The sequence below is a fragment of the Odontomachus brunneus genome, unplaced genomic scaffold (genome assembly GCF_010583005.1).
Source record: "Odontomachus brunneus isolate Ranch 3 - 2012 unplaced genomic scaffold, Obru_v1 Obru_scaffold_068, whole genome shotgun sequence".
Classification (NCBI taxonomy): domain Eukaryota; kingdom Metazoa; phylum Arthropoda; class Insecta; order Hymenoptera; family Formicidae; genus Odontomachus; species Odontomachus brunneus.
In genome coordinates, this window is record NW_022639518.1 from 378,177 (window position 1) to 392,435 (window position 14,259).

General features: G+C 40.5%; 1 protein-coding gene across 2 annotated transcripts in view; it reads right to left on the minus strand.

The window, feature by feature from the left end:
• LOC116846725 (UDP-glucuronosyltransferase 2B31-like) overlaps positions 1-14,259 on the minus strand; it is a 283,436-nt gene that overhangs the window by 233,130 nt on the left and 36,047 nt on the right. For both annotated transcript variants that reach the window (XM_032820934.1, XM_032820935.1), the window contains exon 2: positions 9,134-9,370. In XM_032820934.1, the coding sequence (XP_032676825.1) occupies positions 9,134-9,370 (237 nt within the window). The remainder of the gene's footprint in view (positions 1-9,133; positions 9,371-14,259) is intronic.

Genomic DNA, 14,259 nt, shown 5'->3' on the forward strand with positions numbered 1-14,259 from the left:
GGGGGGGGGAGAGAGAGAGAAGGGTAGAGTAAATGAGGAAATTGAAATGGGGTATGTAAGGAATATTTTATGAGGGTGATGGGGTGAGTAGAGGAGAAGGTAGTGAGAGGAAGGAGGAGAGAAGAGGAGAAAGAGGAAGAAATAGGGTGGGGAGAGATAAAGAAGATTATGAAGAAGTTGAAAGATGAAATGTTAGGGGGTAGATAAAGTACTGAGCGAAATATGGAAATATGGAGGGGAAGAGTTGGAGAAATGGGCATGGAGGATGTGTAGAGGAGAAGGATTTGGAGAGGAGAGAGAAGTGCCGGAAGTGTGGAAGAAGGGGGTAATGATACCGATTAAGATGAAAGGGAACGGTGAGAGGGTAGAGGATTATAGAGGGGTGACATTGATGCCTTCATTATATAAAATATATACGACAGTTTTAGCGGAAAGTTTAAAGGAAAAAGTGGAAGAGAAGGGGTTACTATCAGAGAGTAAGGCAGGATTTAGAAAGGGGATGGGAACAATGGATTAGATATAAATCTTAAATTATTTAATAAACAGGCAGTTGGGAAAGGAAGGAAGAAAAATAGTAGCATTTTTTGTTGATCTGAAGGCGGCCTTTGACTCGGTAGAAAGGGGAAGTTTGATAAAGGCGATGAGGAAGAGGGCAGTGAGAGAGGGTTTGGTGGTAAGGATGGAGGAGTTGACAGAGGAGACGAGAAGTAGTGTGAGAGTGGGAGAGAATGTAGAGGGGAAAAATTGGACGAGCAGGGTTTGAGGCAGGGATGTTCGTTCAGTTTGGTTTTATTTAACATTTCGCTAGCAGATCTAAATAGAGTGATGAAAAAGGGAGGCTAGGGAGGAGTGAAAATAGGAGGAGAGAAATGCTACACTCTGGCGTGTGCGGATGATACACTGATAGCGGGGGAGGAAGAAGATATGAGGGCAATGATAAGGAGATTGGGGGATACATAAATAAAAAAGGGTTGAAACTGTGTAACCGCGATTCGTCGCGGGTTCGGTTCGCTCGTCAAGTCGGGTTCGTGATAAGCAAAATAATTGAGAAACAGTGTTTTTAAAAATAATAATGAATAATATATTTAAATACTAAGCTGACGATAATTACAATATACAGATCGAACAATACGTGTCGACGCCGTTGGTTTTGGTTGTTTGTATCTCCTGAGAGAGGCTTGTTTAGACGCCGGTTTGCGTGATGTGACGCGCGGTGCGCGGGACGCGGACGACGTCAATGTCGCGTATTCGCGAGTTTGTTCTGTTGACGTTTCTTTCGGCGTCTTGTCTCTTAAGCGCGGTTGACACTTCTTCCAGCGATTTTAGCGGCGTTTCGGAATCGTATAATGTCCGCGGTCGTTGAGATTGCAGCGTAGCTGCACGCGGGATATTGCCTTAGCGGCGCTCCCTTCGATCTCCTATCGCGGAGATTTGAGTCGTTTCGGCGTATGCGATGCGTCCGTCGGTCCTTGTACACGGGACCTTAGCTCTCGGAGTTTCCTTTATGACTCAACGAGGTCGGCTCATTCGGACACGATTTCGGATGCGGCCAACGGTGCCGCGGACCTTATCAGTGTCGGCCTCACGAATCCGTGAGCCGACGGCGGAGTGATTACAGTCGCCAATCGACGAACAGTAATCTGCCAGGAGCGGAGTAGAGTCGAATGTCGATGACACATATCCGTGTAACGACGGCGGAGTGATTACAGTCGCCAATCGACGAACAGTAATCTGCCAGGAGCGAAGTAGAATTGGTTTCTCTTAGAGCGGATGATCGGAATCGGATTCTCCGTCGGGAGCGGTAGATCGGTTCTGCTTCTCTTTCGAGAGTGGATGATCGAATTTCTCCGATTACGATTACGCGGCGTTTTATATCCCTCGAATCTCGCTTGATTCGCTATTTACCGCGGTTGTTCGGCGGTCGCGCTGTTTACAATATTAGAGGACGCGCTGTCCTCTTGCGCTCCTGATTCGCGTTGTTCTGCGTTTCTATTATTACGTAACGATATGCATTATTACAACTGAATGTGAGCAAGTGGAAGATTGAGGTTTAGGAAAGGGGACGGGAGAAAGAAAAGGTAGGACTGGAAGTAGAATGGTGACGATTCAGTATCGACCGAACATCGGTCGGACGGGAAACCGGCGCTCAGGCACCATCACAAACTTCCACCACTTTGCGCGACGGAACGTCTCCGCGCAGCATCGCATCCCGACTCTAAATCGCTAAAGTATATTACGCGACGCCGCGCGAACGAAGTCAGATTCCGCCGAGGTAGTCACACCGATATCAATCCGACTACCGAACCTGCGATTCTCGAATCCAAACCTGAAAACGAGTTTCCTCGTCGCCATCCGCGAGTCTTTTCGTTTCTCACGGTCAGCGAGAATACTCGTTGCCAGTAATTATTTCTACGAGCCTTCTCGCATCTCTTCGCCAACAAGCATACTTGCTGACGAGGATCCCAGCGAATCTTCTCGCATCCTTCCACCGACAGTAAAGTTCTCGCGAAACCCGACGACACGAGCATTCTCGTGCCCGGACGACTACCGTCGTCATCTCTAGTAATCACGAAATTTCTTATCGTCACTGACCACTCGGGTCACAGGATTTTCGCGTCCGGAATCGCGGAGAACAGATTGTTTACCACAGCCCAATATAAACGCCGCTAAAAATAGGATCGACGTAACGGTCAAGAAAGATCATCCGCGGGATAGGGGTGCGGACTGCCGCGTCTCTACCAGGACTTCCTGGCTCTTACACGGTGACCTCCACATATAGCGATACCTCAAACCATCGCGGATCAGATCGCCATGCAACAATTCGTAAAACCGACCGCCTAAAACAAACATATCCTTCGAGACTACGTCCCGCACGTAAAACTTATACTCAATAATTGTTGTTCTATTATTTAATAAATATTGTTTCAATAAATACAGTTTATATATCTACTCGGGCCAGATCCTATTTATTTCTCCTCCACGAACTCGGCTACCGGCGAGTACATCACACAGGCATTCCCCCTTTAAGGAGACAACTTTCAATGAAAAATAAGATTTTAATTTTTAATATTCTTAATAAGTAATAAAAATATATAATTAATAATAATAATTCTTAATAAGTAATTTATTCATTTGTCCAGTTTTACCATTAAGTCTAAATATGAATTTAAATTGCCTTTAGACAAAGATATAAACTCAGATTAATGGGAGTTTCTACTTTGTTGGCCAGGAAAAATGGGTAATTTTTTGGAATTTATAGAAAAGGAACTATTAAAAATAAAATTCTAAAATTTGGAATACATTTAAATTTATCTTAATTAAACATAAAAAAATCGCGACGACAATTTAAGTAATAGACAAGCTGGGCGAGCCAGGTGCGCGAAGTGTGCGGCGGAACGATATGGTCAACTGGTGGAAGTTCTTAGAGGCTGAAAAATGACCTGAAAAAAAAAATTTTTTTATAATCTGTAGAGGTTTGTGCTTCATATAGACTAAAATAAAAAAATTACAAAAATTTTTGAGTAAGTTGTAGTCATTCAAACAAAAAATGTGTTATTTTGACGAAAAATGGTTGCAGTTATTTATTCATAAACAAAAAGTTTTCAATATTTTCTCTTTATTCTACTTTAGAGAGGCGATATTTCCGAACATTTTAAGACCAAAATCATATCGATCGCATGATTTGGAACTTGTACAGAACTTCCACCAACTTCAAAAACGTCGTTTCGAGAAAAACGCGTTTAAAGTTTAAATAGTACTTACAGCTAGTCGGCGGTCCCAGGAACGTATACTCCCTCTTCCTCTTCATATAGCTCGTTTTTTGTTGCAAACTCCAATCGACGGGCAGATCAAACTTCTTTTAAAGCTTGTAGAGCACGTTTGTCAGCGTTTCTTATCCGTTTATTGTCTCGTCTGGTAGCCATTATTAACGCGTTCATCCAAATCTTAATTCCCATGGCTTCCATTATACGAAACACAGAATTAAAACCTTCATTGAAAATGTATGCTGCCAAAAATGATGTAATTTCAATATATTTTCTTGTGCAGAATATGTGTTTCGGTGAAAAACTCCAAATCAAAGAATTGAGACACTCGTTGTTATTTTGAATGTCACCTAAACATCATTTCAATAAATCATCCGACGATAAGTCCTCATAAATAGATCGAATGACTTCTTGAACCTGTGACGTAAGTGGAGCTGGATGTTTATATTCTGACAAAACGTTATTAGCTTCGACTTATTTCCATTTACACCATGATGATTCACCGGGCGGACACTTATCGTATTGTGGATTCTTATTCGCCGAGCACATGTGATAAAAAGTAGCCCATATTCGTCTTTCATAGCACCGACAGAATCAGAATTACGGACTATTGCCAAACCATAGTATGTCGATAAGTCATTTATTAAGGCATCGATTAATTTTCCAGGACCCTTACCACCAAGTTTTTTATTGTTTTTCTTAGCTTTCAGTCGAGAACCTATACGTTTTTCGACATGTCCAACGCACTCTTTTTTTGTAATTGGAAGTTTATTTCCATATAGCTTACTGTCTAAGAGCGCCTTGAATGTTTTTGTGTCACCATCACCGATATAATTAATATAAGGTGTAGTAAAAAGAAATCCATTATTTTTGCATGAAATTGAAGGGTCTATTTAGAATAGTTAGAACGATCCGATTTAGGTCAAATATGCACAATTTTGTTCGATAACTTGTTGCCATTTTGAAAATAATTCCATTATGCCTCTCTCATAGAAACCCTTGTCCCTATTAGCAAAAAACAGGGACAGTCGATTTTCACAAGCTTCTCTTGAGGCGGATTTTTCACCAGCTAAATTATTCGCCATAGACAGGAACAGGTAGTAATCACTTGGTGCCAGGTCCGGACTATAAGGTGGATGCATAAGAACCTTCCAACCAAGCTCCCGGAGCTTCTGGCGAGTCACTATCGATGTGTGTGGCCTGGCGTTGTCCTGATGGAACACAATTCCTCTTCTATTGGCCAAAGCTGGCCGCTTCTGGGCTATTGATTCCTTCAGACGGTCCAATTGTTGACAGTACAGGTCCGAATTAAGAGTTTGGCCGTAGGGGAGCAGCTCATAGTGGATGATTCCCTGCCAATCCCACCAAATACACAGCAAAGCTTTCCTGACCGTCAATCCTAGCTTGGCCACCGGCTCACCGCGTTTTGACCACGATCGTTTTCGCTTGACGTTGTCGTAAGTGACCCACTTTTCATCACTAATCACCATCTGCTGCAGAAATGGGTCGATTTTGTTGCGATTCAACAGCGATTCGCAGATGGAAATTCGGTCCATGAGGTTTTTTTGTGTTAACTCGTGTGGCACCCATACATCGAGCTTCATTTTGTATGCAGCCTTATTCAAGTGGTTCCAAACGGTTTTTTGTGCAATGTTTAGCTCCTGGGCAATCGAAACAGTGCTTACATGACGGTCGGACTCGACGATTTCCATTATTTTATCGACATTTTCGACAATTGGCCTTCCAGAGCGTGGTGCATCTTTGACATCAAAATTACCGGAACGGAATCGACGAAACCAAAATTGCGCGCGATTGGCTGTTGCAGTATCAGGACCATAAACACTATTCACATTTTCAGCCGCTTGGCTTGCGTTTTCGCCTTTATCGAAGAAAAACTGTAAAATATGGCGTATTTTCTCTTTGCTGGTGTCCATTTTTTACGCACGCTCAAACAATACTGAGTCAAACAATCACAAAACTGTCTGAGAAGTTTTTTTGGTACGAAATCTTATCTTTTTAACGCCATCTAGCGTAAACCGATCGCACTTATACAACGCGACATATACATTACTGAAGCCATCTATTGGAAAAATAATGGATTTCTTTTTACTACACCTTATATATTTAACTTCAAGTGTCTCAGATCTTGTAAACATTTCGACCACACCATCCTCTTCCATTTTGTCGGCGCTTCCAGTGTGATTGCTTACGCAATGTTCTTCATGCTCTTCATACCACGCTTCAAATCCCTCATCGTTTTTCTTTTGCCAATAATTGCAAGCCTGATAAAACGTAGACTTAACGATCAAATCCACAACTTTATCTGAATACTTTCCAATTAACGTAACAACTCCAAACAATGACGAATAACCTCTCTTACTCCATGTTCTATCGCCCGAGACAGTTAAGTGCAAAGGTTCATTTCCTGCTTCAGTATTTTTTTCCTTCTCTTCTGAGGGGGCCTTTAGTATGACAATATCAAAAACTGTTTTACTGGCAATCCAGATGTTTTCAAAGCATAATATACATTGGTCGCTATTCCTTGACCTAAGTCCATCAAACTACAAAAAGTATTGATGCCTTATAATCCAACTCCAGTGAGACGCGTTGCAAAAACTATTCGTCGATTTATTTCAAACGATTTGTTGTTTATTTTGGGACAAGAATCAATTTCAGTTAAGTCACAATCGCAATCAACAATTTTAAATTCCAAACCTTGTTCTTCTCTCACATAAAAATTTACATCACTGTCACATTTTTTGCACTTCAGTAAAGTTTTCAGTATATTAAAAACAAACAGAAAGTGTATAATTCGATATCTATGCATGGCATCAATTGTGATTTCAAAATCGTCTTTATTCTTCAGTTTTTTTGCGGAAATACTAGCGAACGACAGCTCCGTTTCATTTGTATGTCGATTTCCATAAAATTTTCTTCTCTTGCATTTATGTCCAGGCCGCACATTACTTGCTTTACTTCCTTTTGTATTAACGAACATGATGCAAAACCGAAAAAAATAATTGTAAAAAATCGAAAACTGGAAGAACGTTCTTCCACTTCAACGTTTCGAAGTATACTGAAATAAAAATGAAGAAAATGACCTGACTAACACCCTAACGGTGGCCGCGTAGAAATATAACAAAAGAGTAATAGAGCAGCTGCAAAGACTCAAAAGAGGGCGACACGCATATGCGCTGCAGCGCTCCGCCAGGCTACCTGACTTTTTAACAGGCTGTAACTTGATCAATTTTTCGAATTTTGACTTTAAATTTTTACCACATATTTTTGAAAGTACAATCTTTAAGAATATGTAAAAAAATCGATTTTTTTTGACTCTACAAGGTAGAAACCCCTCTTAAGGTTTTAAACGACTTTAACAACATTGATGGAGAACTAAGCCTTGATGAATAATATAAGTATAATAATAAGTGAACACACGTTGGAAAAGACAACCGCTAAATGTCCAGAAATTTTACAAACAGTTTCAAAGCTGCTGGCAACATACGGCTGGCAGCAAAACGTTGTTTCTGCTGATCATAAACATTATTTCCAGATAACAGACGTACGTGAAGATACAAATGCACCGAGAACAAATTGGCCTGACAAAATATAAAATAACTTAAAAAAAGTGTTTGATTCAAAATTAAACTGGTTGTAATCCGAAATTTCTGAATAACTTTAATTTAAACATGTTTGATTCGAAAACAAACTTTAAATCGAACCTCCAATGATTTGATTCGAATCGAATTGACTTCGAATAATTCGCATACCTCTAATTTATATATATATATATATATATATATATATATATATGCCAAGAGTAATTTTTGATAAAAATGGATTACTTTTCAAGAACGATAACTTTAACAAATAATGTAAAGTTCATTGCCTCAAATAACATTTAAAGACTTTAAACTGTCACTCATATTGTTTATTCAAAATATAGTAAAAATACCGAATAGGGGATCACCCTCCAATGGTCTTAATGTTGACATATATTATGAAGGACATGCTCTTGAGTAACAATCAACAGGTTTTAATCGTTGATTGTTTATTAATGATGAGCTCATTGTTTATTAAAAAGTTATTAGCAAAAAAGTTCAATAAATAATATGTAATTATTCAACACTGTGTATGTATAATAAGTTGAAATAGATGTATGTATGTAAAATAGTACACGTAAATACGCAAGAGAGGGGCTCTTCCCCTCCCCCCGCACCTCCTTTCCAAAGAAACTAACTCAAATCTATTCTATCTATTGAAATATGGTAAACTGTACACGTATATACGTAACCTATTCTTTATAGCACAAATGTTACCTTCTTCAATACGTATATAATACCTGAAAAATACATTCTATTCATGACTTTTTCTGTTAATAATTTTTTAATGAACAATAAGCGACGGCTAAAACCTTTTTTACTCAGGGAGATTAGTTCTATAATATATGTCAACATCAAAATCATTGGAGGATGGATCCACACACATACACTCACACACTGCTCGCCAGCAAACATGCCGCCCGCCCGATAGGTGCGATGGGTGCGTATGTATATACATGGTCTGTCTGAAAAGTAATGAGACTGATTTTCTTAGGCCAATCAAAAGGATCGGGGGACAGAGTCCCCGGGCATGACGGTTTTGTGGGGGATGTCAGATAAACAGTCCGACCCAGCTCGGTTGCCTCTGAGCCTTTACAGAGTACAAATCGCTTACGAAGTGGACAGCTGTTTGAGCGTCGCGTTACGGGTCAAAATGCAGCGCAGTGTCGATCAGCAATACGTGATAAAGATTTGTGTTAAACTCGAAAAATCTGCAACTGAGACGCTTGTTATGATAGAGAAAACATACGAGAAGGATGCTTTATCGAAAGCATAAATGTTTAGGTAGCATAAAGCGTTCAGAGCAACGCACAAGGCGCCTCTCAACGTCTCACACGATGGCTAAAAAATTTTATTGACTCAGGAGAGTCAATTTTATAATATATGTCAATATTAAGACCGTTGGAAGATGGTCCTTTATTCGGCATTTTTACCAAAAAAATTACTAACAAGAGAAGTTTAATAAATGGAATTACTGGAACTTTTAGTTACTATATATGCATTTAAGAGAAATCAAAAAGTATTATAAGCATACTATATACAAATATACGATGATCTTGATAACATACATCAAGACCATGACCCTCAGAGAGAGGCTAACATGTTTTAATTAATATTTACTGATACTTCATTTCATTGATCTTATTTATTCTTGTCTAATAATTTTCATGTCGTAATATTGTATTAGTAACTAATACTTTAGTATTCTGTGTGTTTTACTCTCTACAGTAAATGTAAATATAGATTATCAATAGTAAATTTATTTACCTCCCATAATCCGTATAGACATTGATTTAACGTAACATCCTGTACTATGACATCAAATTTAACATTCTTGACTGTTTTCAAAAGTTCTTTCGCTGCTTTGGTTGTTATTATTTTTTCACACATATCATGTCCCCAAGAATACACAAACTGTATCGTTTGTAATGTACTAAATTCTCTCCATTTGGTTGGATCATAATCATCGCCTTTAAACAGTTCACTCATCATATCATCAAAAACCTAAAAAAATAATAAACATTTCTTTTTATATAAGATAAAACATACGAAAAACATAATTACAATTAATATCTTCAAAAATATATTAAAAACTTAGAAAATATTTCAAATAAAAATTACTGGAATTGCACGAAAAAATTAAGTAGTTCCACATATGGTGTCAATAATGCCTTTCACAACAAGTTGAGTTATTTGCGCTCAAACTTATATTTTTGTACTATCACTATAGAACTGTAGAAGTATTAATAACTGTAGTATATAAACTGTAACGATCCGCCCGAAATCGTTACGAAAAACATTATAATAAACGCATAAGAACGCAGTAGACAGATACGCAAAGAAAACGTGCGAGAACAACGCGTCCGCGACAGCGTAAACAAAGAGACCGCCGAAGATCCGTGGTACACAGCGAATCAAGCGAGATTCGCAAGTATAAAATTTCGCGGATGTCAGATTGAGACCAGATTCCGATGATCGGATTTCCTGAGATATCAGATCTTCCGAATCTTCCGATATCGAATAAGATTCTCGAAGTATCTTCTCGACACCGCTCCTGACAGACTGCCGTTCGTGAAAACGCGACAGGAGTCATTTCGCCGTCGACTCACGAATACGTGACATCGACACTGTTCCGCAATACTGCTCCTGGCAGACTTCTGTTCGCGGATACGCGATAGCAGTCCCTTCGCCGTCGGCTCACGAATTCGTGACGCCGACACTAAGCTAAATACCGCAATCCGTAGGATTCCAAAGCCGCCGAAGATCCTGGAATTAATTCGCAGGAAGGACGCCTTAACGCGATCTTCCCACCGTTTAACCAGATCTCGATCTCGCCTTAACGCGAGCGAGATCACACCGTCATTGAGTCGCAGCGTGCGAACTCATCTCCGTATCATCGAAGCATCACTCCGTTGCAGCGCAACTTCAACACCGTACCGTATTGATCCGCGACAGGATCACACCGCCGTCGCAAGGACGCGAGTCGGCCTCCGTATCACTAGAGATCACACTCGGAAAGCGAAATCGGGATTATCCCGTGACCGCGGCGCATCGACGCGTCCGCAAGTCTGTATTCTTCGCATCCGCGATCTCGTACAAACGAGCAGACCTTATTCGATAAATAAGGCAACCGAAGCCAACCAAGGCTCCGCTCTGGCAGACGGACTGCTTAAGCAACCTCCGCCTGTGCGTACCGTATAACCAATTTGCTAGAGCAATCATTGCATCCGAGTTATCGCCATAGGGGCGATCTCCCGAAAGCATTTCAGTTGCAATACCGTCTATATAGCGCTGTATCGTATAGCAGCGATTTAAAGACATTGTCAACTGGCATTTAAATAGACAAGCTGCGGAAAGATCAATAAACGAATACACTTTTGGAGAAGCGACGCGACAACACCACCGACCGCGTCCTGCGCACTGCGCGCAACACCTCGCGCGTCATCGCCGAAACAAAACATCTGACAAGCGTATAAATCAGCGTATAAACCAACAACCAACGGCGTCGACATCAAATATCTACTTTAATGTATAATGACAGCATATTTTACATATACGACCAAGTTTATTTCGATACCACTGTTTCAAAAATTATTCAGCCTCCTACGAACCCGAACCGGCGAGCGTAATCCGGCACGCGATGCATCGCGGTTACAAAACAATAAACAATATAAGCAGTATACCTTATTTATTTTCCACGAATGTTCCCTCAGGATAATTAACTATAGGAAACTGTTGTGACGTGGCAGCCATGGAGACATTCATCCCAAGTAAAACGCGCACGATTTCGCGAGTGTCCCGATTATCGGGTGCCTTTTTCTCGTTTGTGTATGTATTACTGAAAATAGGAACGCGTTGCGAGTAAACGCGGAACAGATTGGTTGGTCGTCGCGTCCCAGGAATTGTACTCCTAGGTTCCCCTTGCCGGCCATTAGGACAGGAACAGCCCGAGGATGACGTGAAACAAGGGATCACCAGCCACAGATCCATCGCTCGCTCAAATGATCGCTCCCGAAATTTCTTATGAATTCTCGACAATTCTCGAATATTCGATAGCACGAATAACATAATTGCCATGTCAAGATCTGATATCGTCAGCAGTGTTTACCTTTTCAGGCTGATGTCTAAGAAGCACTGCGGCGAGGAGCAAGAGCCATCGCTCAGCTGAGGCCAAGAACAATGCCGCTCAGGGACAATACTAACCAGAAGAAATGATGTGTTTCGATCAAGACCGTGAGGCACATCATCGAAAATGAAAGCGCCTTGAGACAATTACTGTCTCAAGACAACAACGATAGCTGTACTGATTGGCCGAGATCAAAGACTCCGGCTGAGAAGAAAAGCAACGACAAGAGGATCGTTTGCGATCTCGGATCTCGAAGGGATGGCCGTTATCAACGTAATCATGCAAAAAGCTTTTTCGATATCAAGAGCACATGCAAACTGTCGCTAAGTCCACTATCGCGTACCGAAAGTCTCGAGCGAATACCAGCGTGCGAGTGTGAAGAGAAGCAAGAGAACGAGCCGAGCGAGGACTGCCAAGGATCGGCCACCCGCAGGGCGAAGCCTTCGTTATTTGTAAGAGCCCTCATCTGCTAAATTCTTTGTGTCGTTGCCGCCGAATTTCGCGTTGTCGTCGTCCTGTCCGCGGAGCGAACGCGAGAATAAGTTTACATGAGAAGACCCTCCTCGGACCCAAGCGATAGCGTTCGTGGCGAAGTGCTGGACCTCGCATTTTGTCACGCACGACTATCGAAACGAGTGCATCTTGCCTAAATAAATTACAAGCTAACGAAGGAACGTCGTGCGTTTTCTCTTCTCTTCCTTCCGTTCCTTTGAACCCATCCCATCACAGACTTTAATTTCTTCGGAGCCGGTCCCGTGCGGCCTTTTGACCCACGATAAAAATTCGGAAAATCTTTATTTATTTTTCGTGATTTTTGTTTCGTAAGGTGCGCGGCCTTTTCCGCACCTAGTGCCTAACATTTCATACTTATTGCGATCGTGATCGGGAGACCGACGGAGATTTGTCAACGCACAGTGGGGACAAATAGAAATTTGTTCAAAAATCACTAGAGACCACAATTTTATAGTAATCGGGATTTTTTTTAATTAAATGTTAATCAATGTAGAAAAAACTGTCGAGCCCGATTTTTTTAAAAATTCTTTTAAACAAATGCAATATTAAAAAGAATTAAGTTCATATTCAGGTTAGGCATATGTTTAAACGAGTTTTTGCCATTATTCCAGAATAACCTAAGACAAAATGATGTAACATATAAAAAATAGGTATGTAACGAAGTCTAACAACAAATAAAGTGATTAGAAAAATGATATAATTATATGTTATAATTAATCATATTTACTTGGCGCTAATTTCCAGATATCAAAAATTTTGTAGTTGAAAAGTATAGTTTGTTGTACGAAATATTTTGTAATATAATGTTTGTACAGACTTTATATGACAATTTTCTTTTTTTACGGAGCGCAAGAACTAGGCGCTCTATTTTTACCTTTTTTTAAAAAGCAAGTTTTTTGGAATATCACCTATTTTTGTACAAGAGCTACATTAGACATAATCTTGCGGTAGGTTGATAAAATAATTTTCTTTTTTTATTCTAATACGGTTATTTATTTTTAATCTGTATTTATACTTGAAATATAAGGTGTAGTAAAAAGAAATCCATTATTTTTGCATGAAATTAAAGACTTTATTTAGCATAGTTAGAATGATCCGATTTAGATCAAATATGCACCGTTTTGTTCGATAACTTGTTGCCATTTTGAAGGTAATTCCATTATGCCTCTCTCATAGAAACCTTTGTCCCTATTGGCAGAAAATTGGGACAGTTGATTTTCAGCTTCTTTTGAGGCGAATTTTTGACCAGAAAAATCATTCGCCATAGACAGGAACAGGTGGTAATCACTTGGTGCCAGTTACGGACTAAAAGGTGGATGTATAAGAACCTCCCAACCAAGCTCCAGGAGCTTCTGGCGAGTCACTATCGATGTGTGTGGCCTGGCGTTGTCCTGATGGCACACAATTCCTCTCCTATTGGCTCTCCTTCAGACGGTCCAATTGTTGACAGTATAGGTCCGAATTAAGAGTTTGGCCGTAGGGAAGCAGCTTATAGTGGATGATTCCCTGCCAATCCCACCAAACACACGGCAAAGCCTTCCTGACCGTCAATCCTGACTTGGCCACCGTTTGCGTCGGCTAACCGCGTTTCGACCACGACCGTTTTCGCTTGACGTTGTCGTAAGTGATCCACTTTTCATCACCAGTCACCATCCGCTGCAGAAATAGGTCGATTTTGTTGCGATTCAGCAGCGATTCGCAGATAGAAATTCGGTCCATAATGTGTTTTTTGCGTTAACTCGTGTGGCACCCATATATCGAGCTTCTTTTTGTTTCCAGCCTTATTCACGTGGTTCCAAACGGTTTTTTGTGCAATGCTTAGCTCTTGGGCAATCGAAACAGTGCTTACATGACGGTCGGACTCGACGATTTCCATTATTTTATCGACATTTTCGACAATTGGCTTTCCAGAGCGTGGTGATCTTTGACATCAAAATTACCGGAACGGAATCGACGAAACCAAAATTGCGCGTGATTGGCTGTTACAGTATCAGGACCATAAACACTATTCACATTTTCAGCCGTCTGGCGTGCGTTTTCGCCTTTATCGAAGAAAAACTGTAAAATATGGCGTATTTTCTCTTTGCTGGTGTCCATCTTTGACACGCGCTGAAACAATACTGAGTCAAACAAAACTGTCTCAGAAGTTTTTTTAGTACGAAATTTTATCTTTTTAACGCCATCTAGCGTAAACCGATCGCACTTATACAACGCGAGATACACATTACTAAAGCCATCTATTGGAAAAATAATG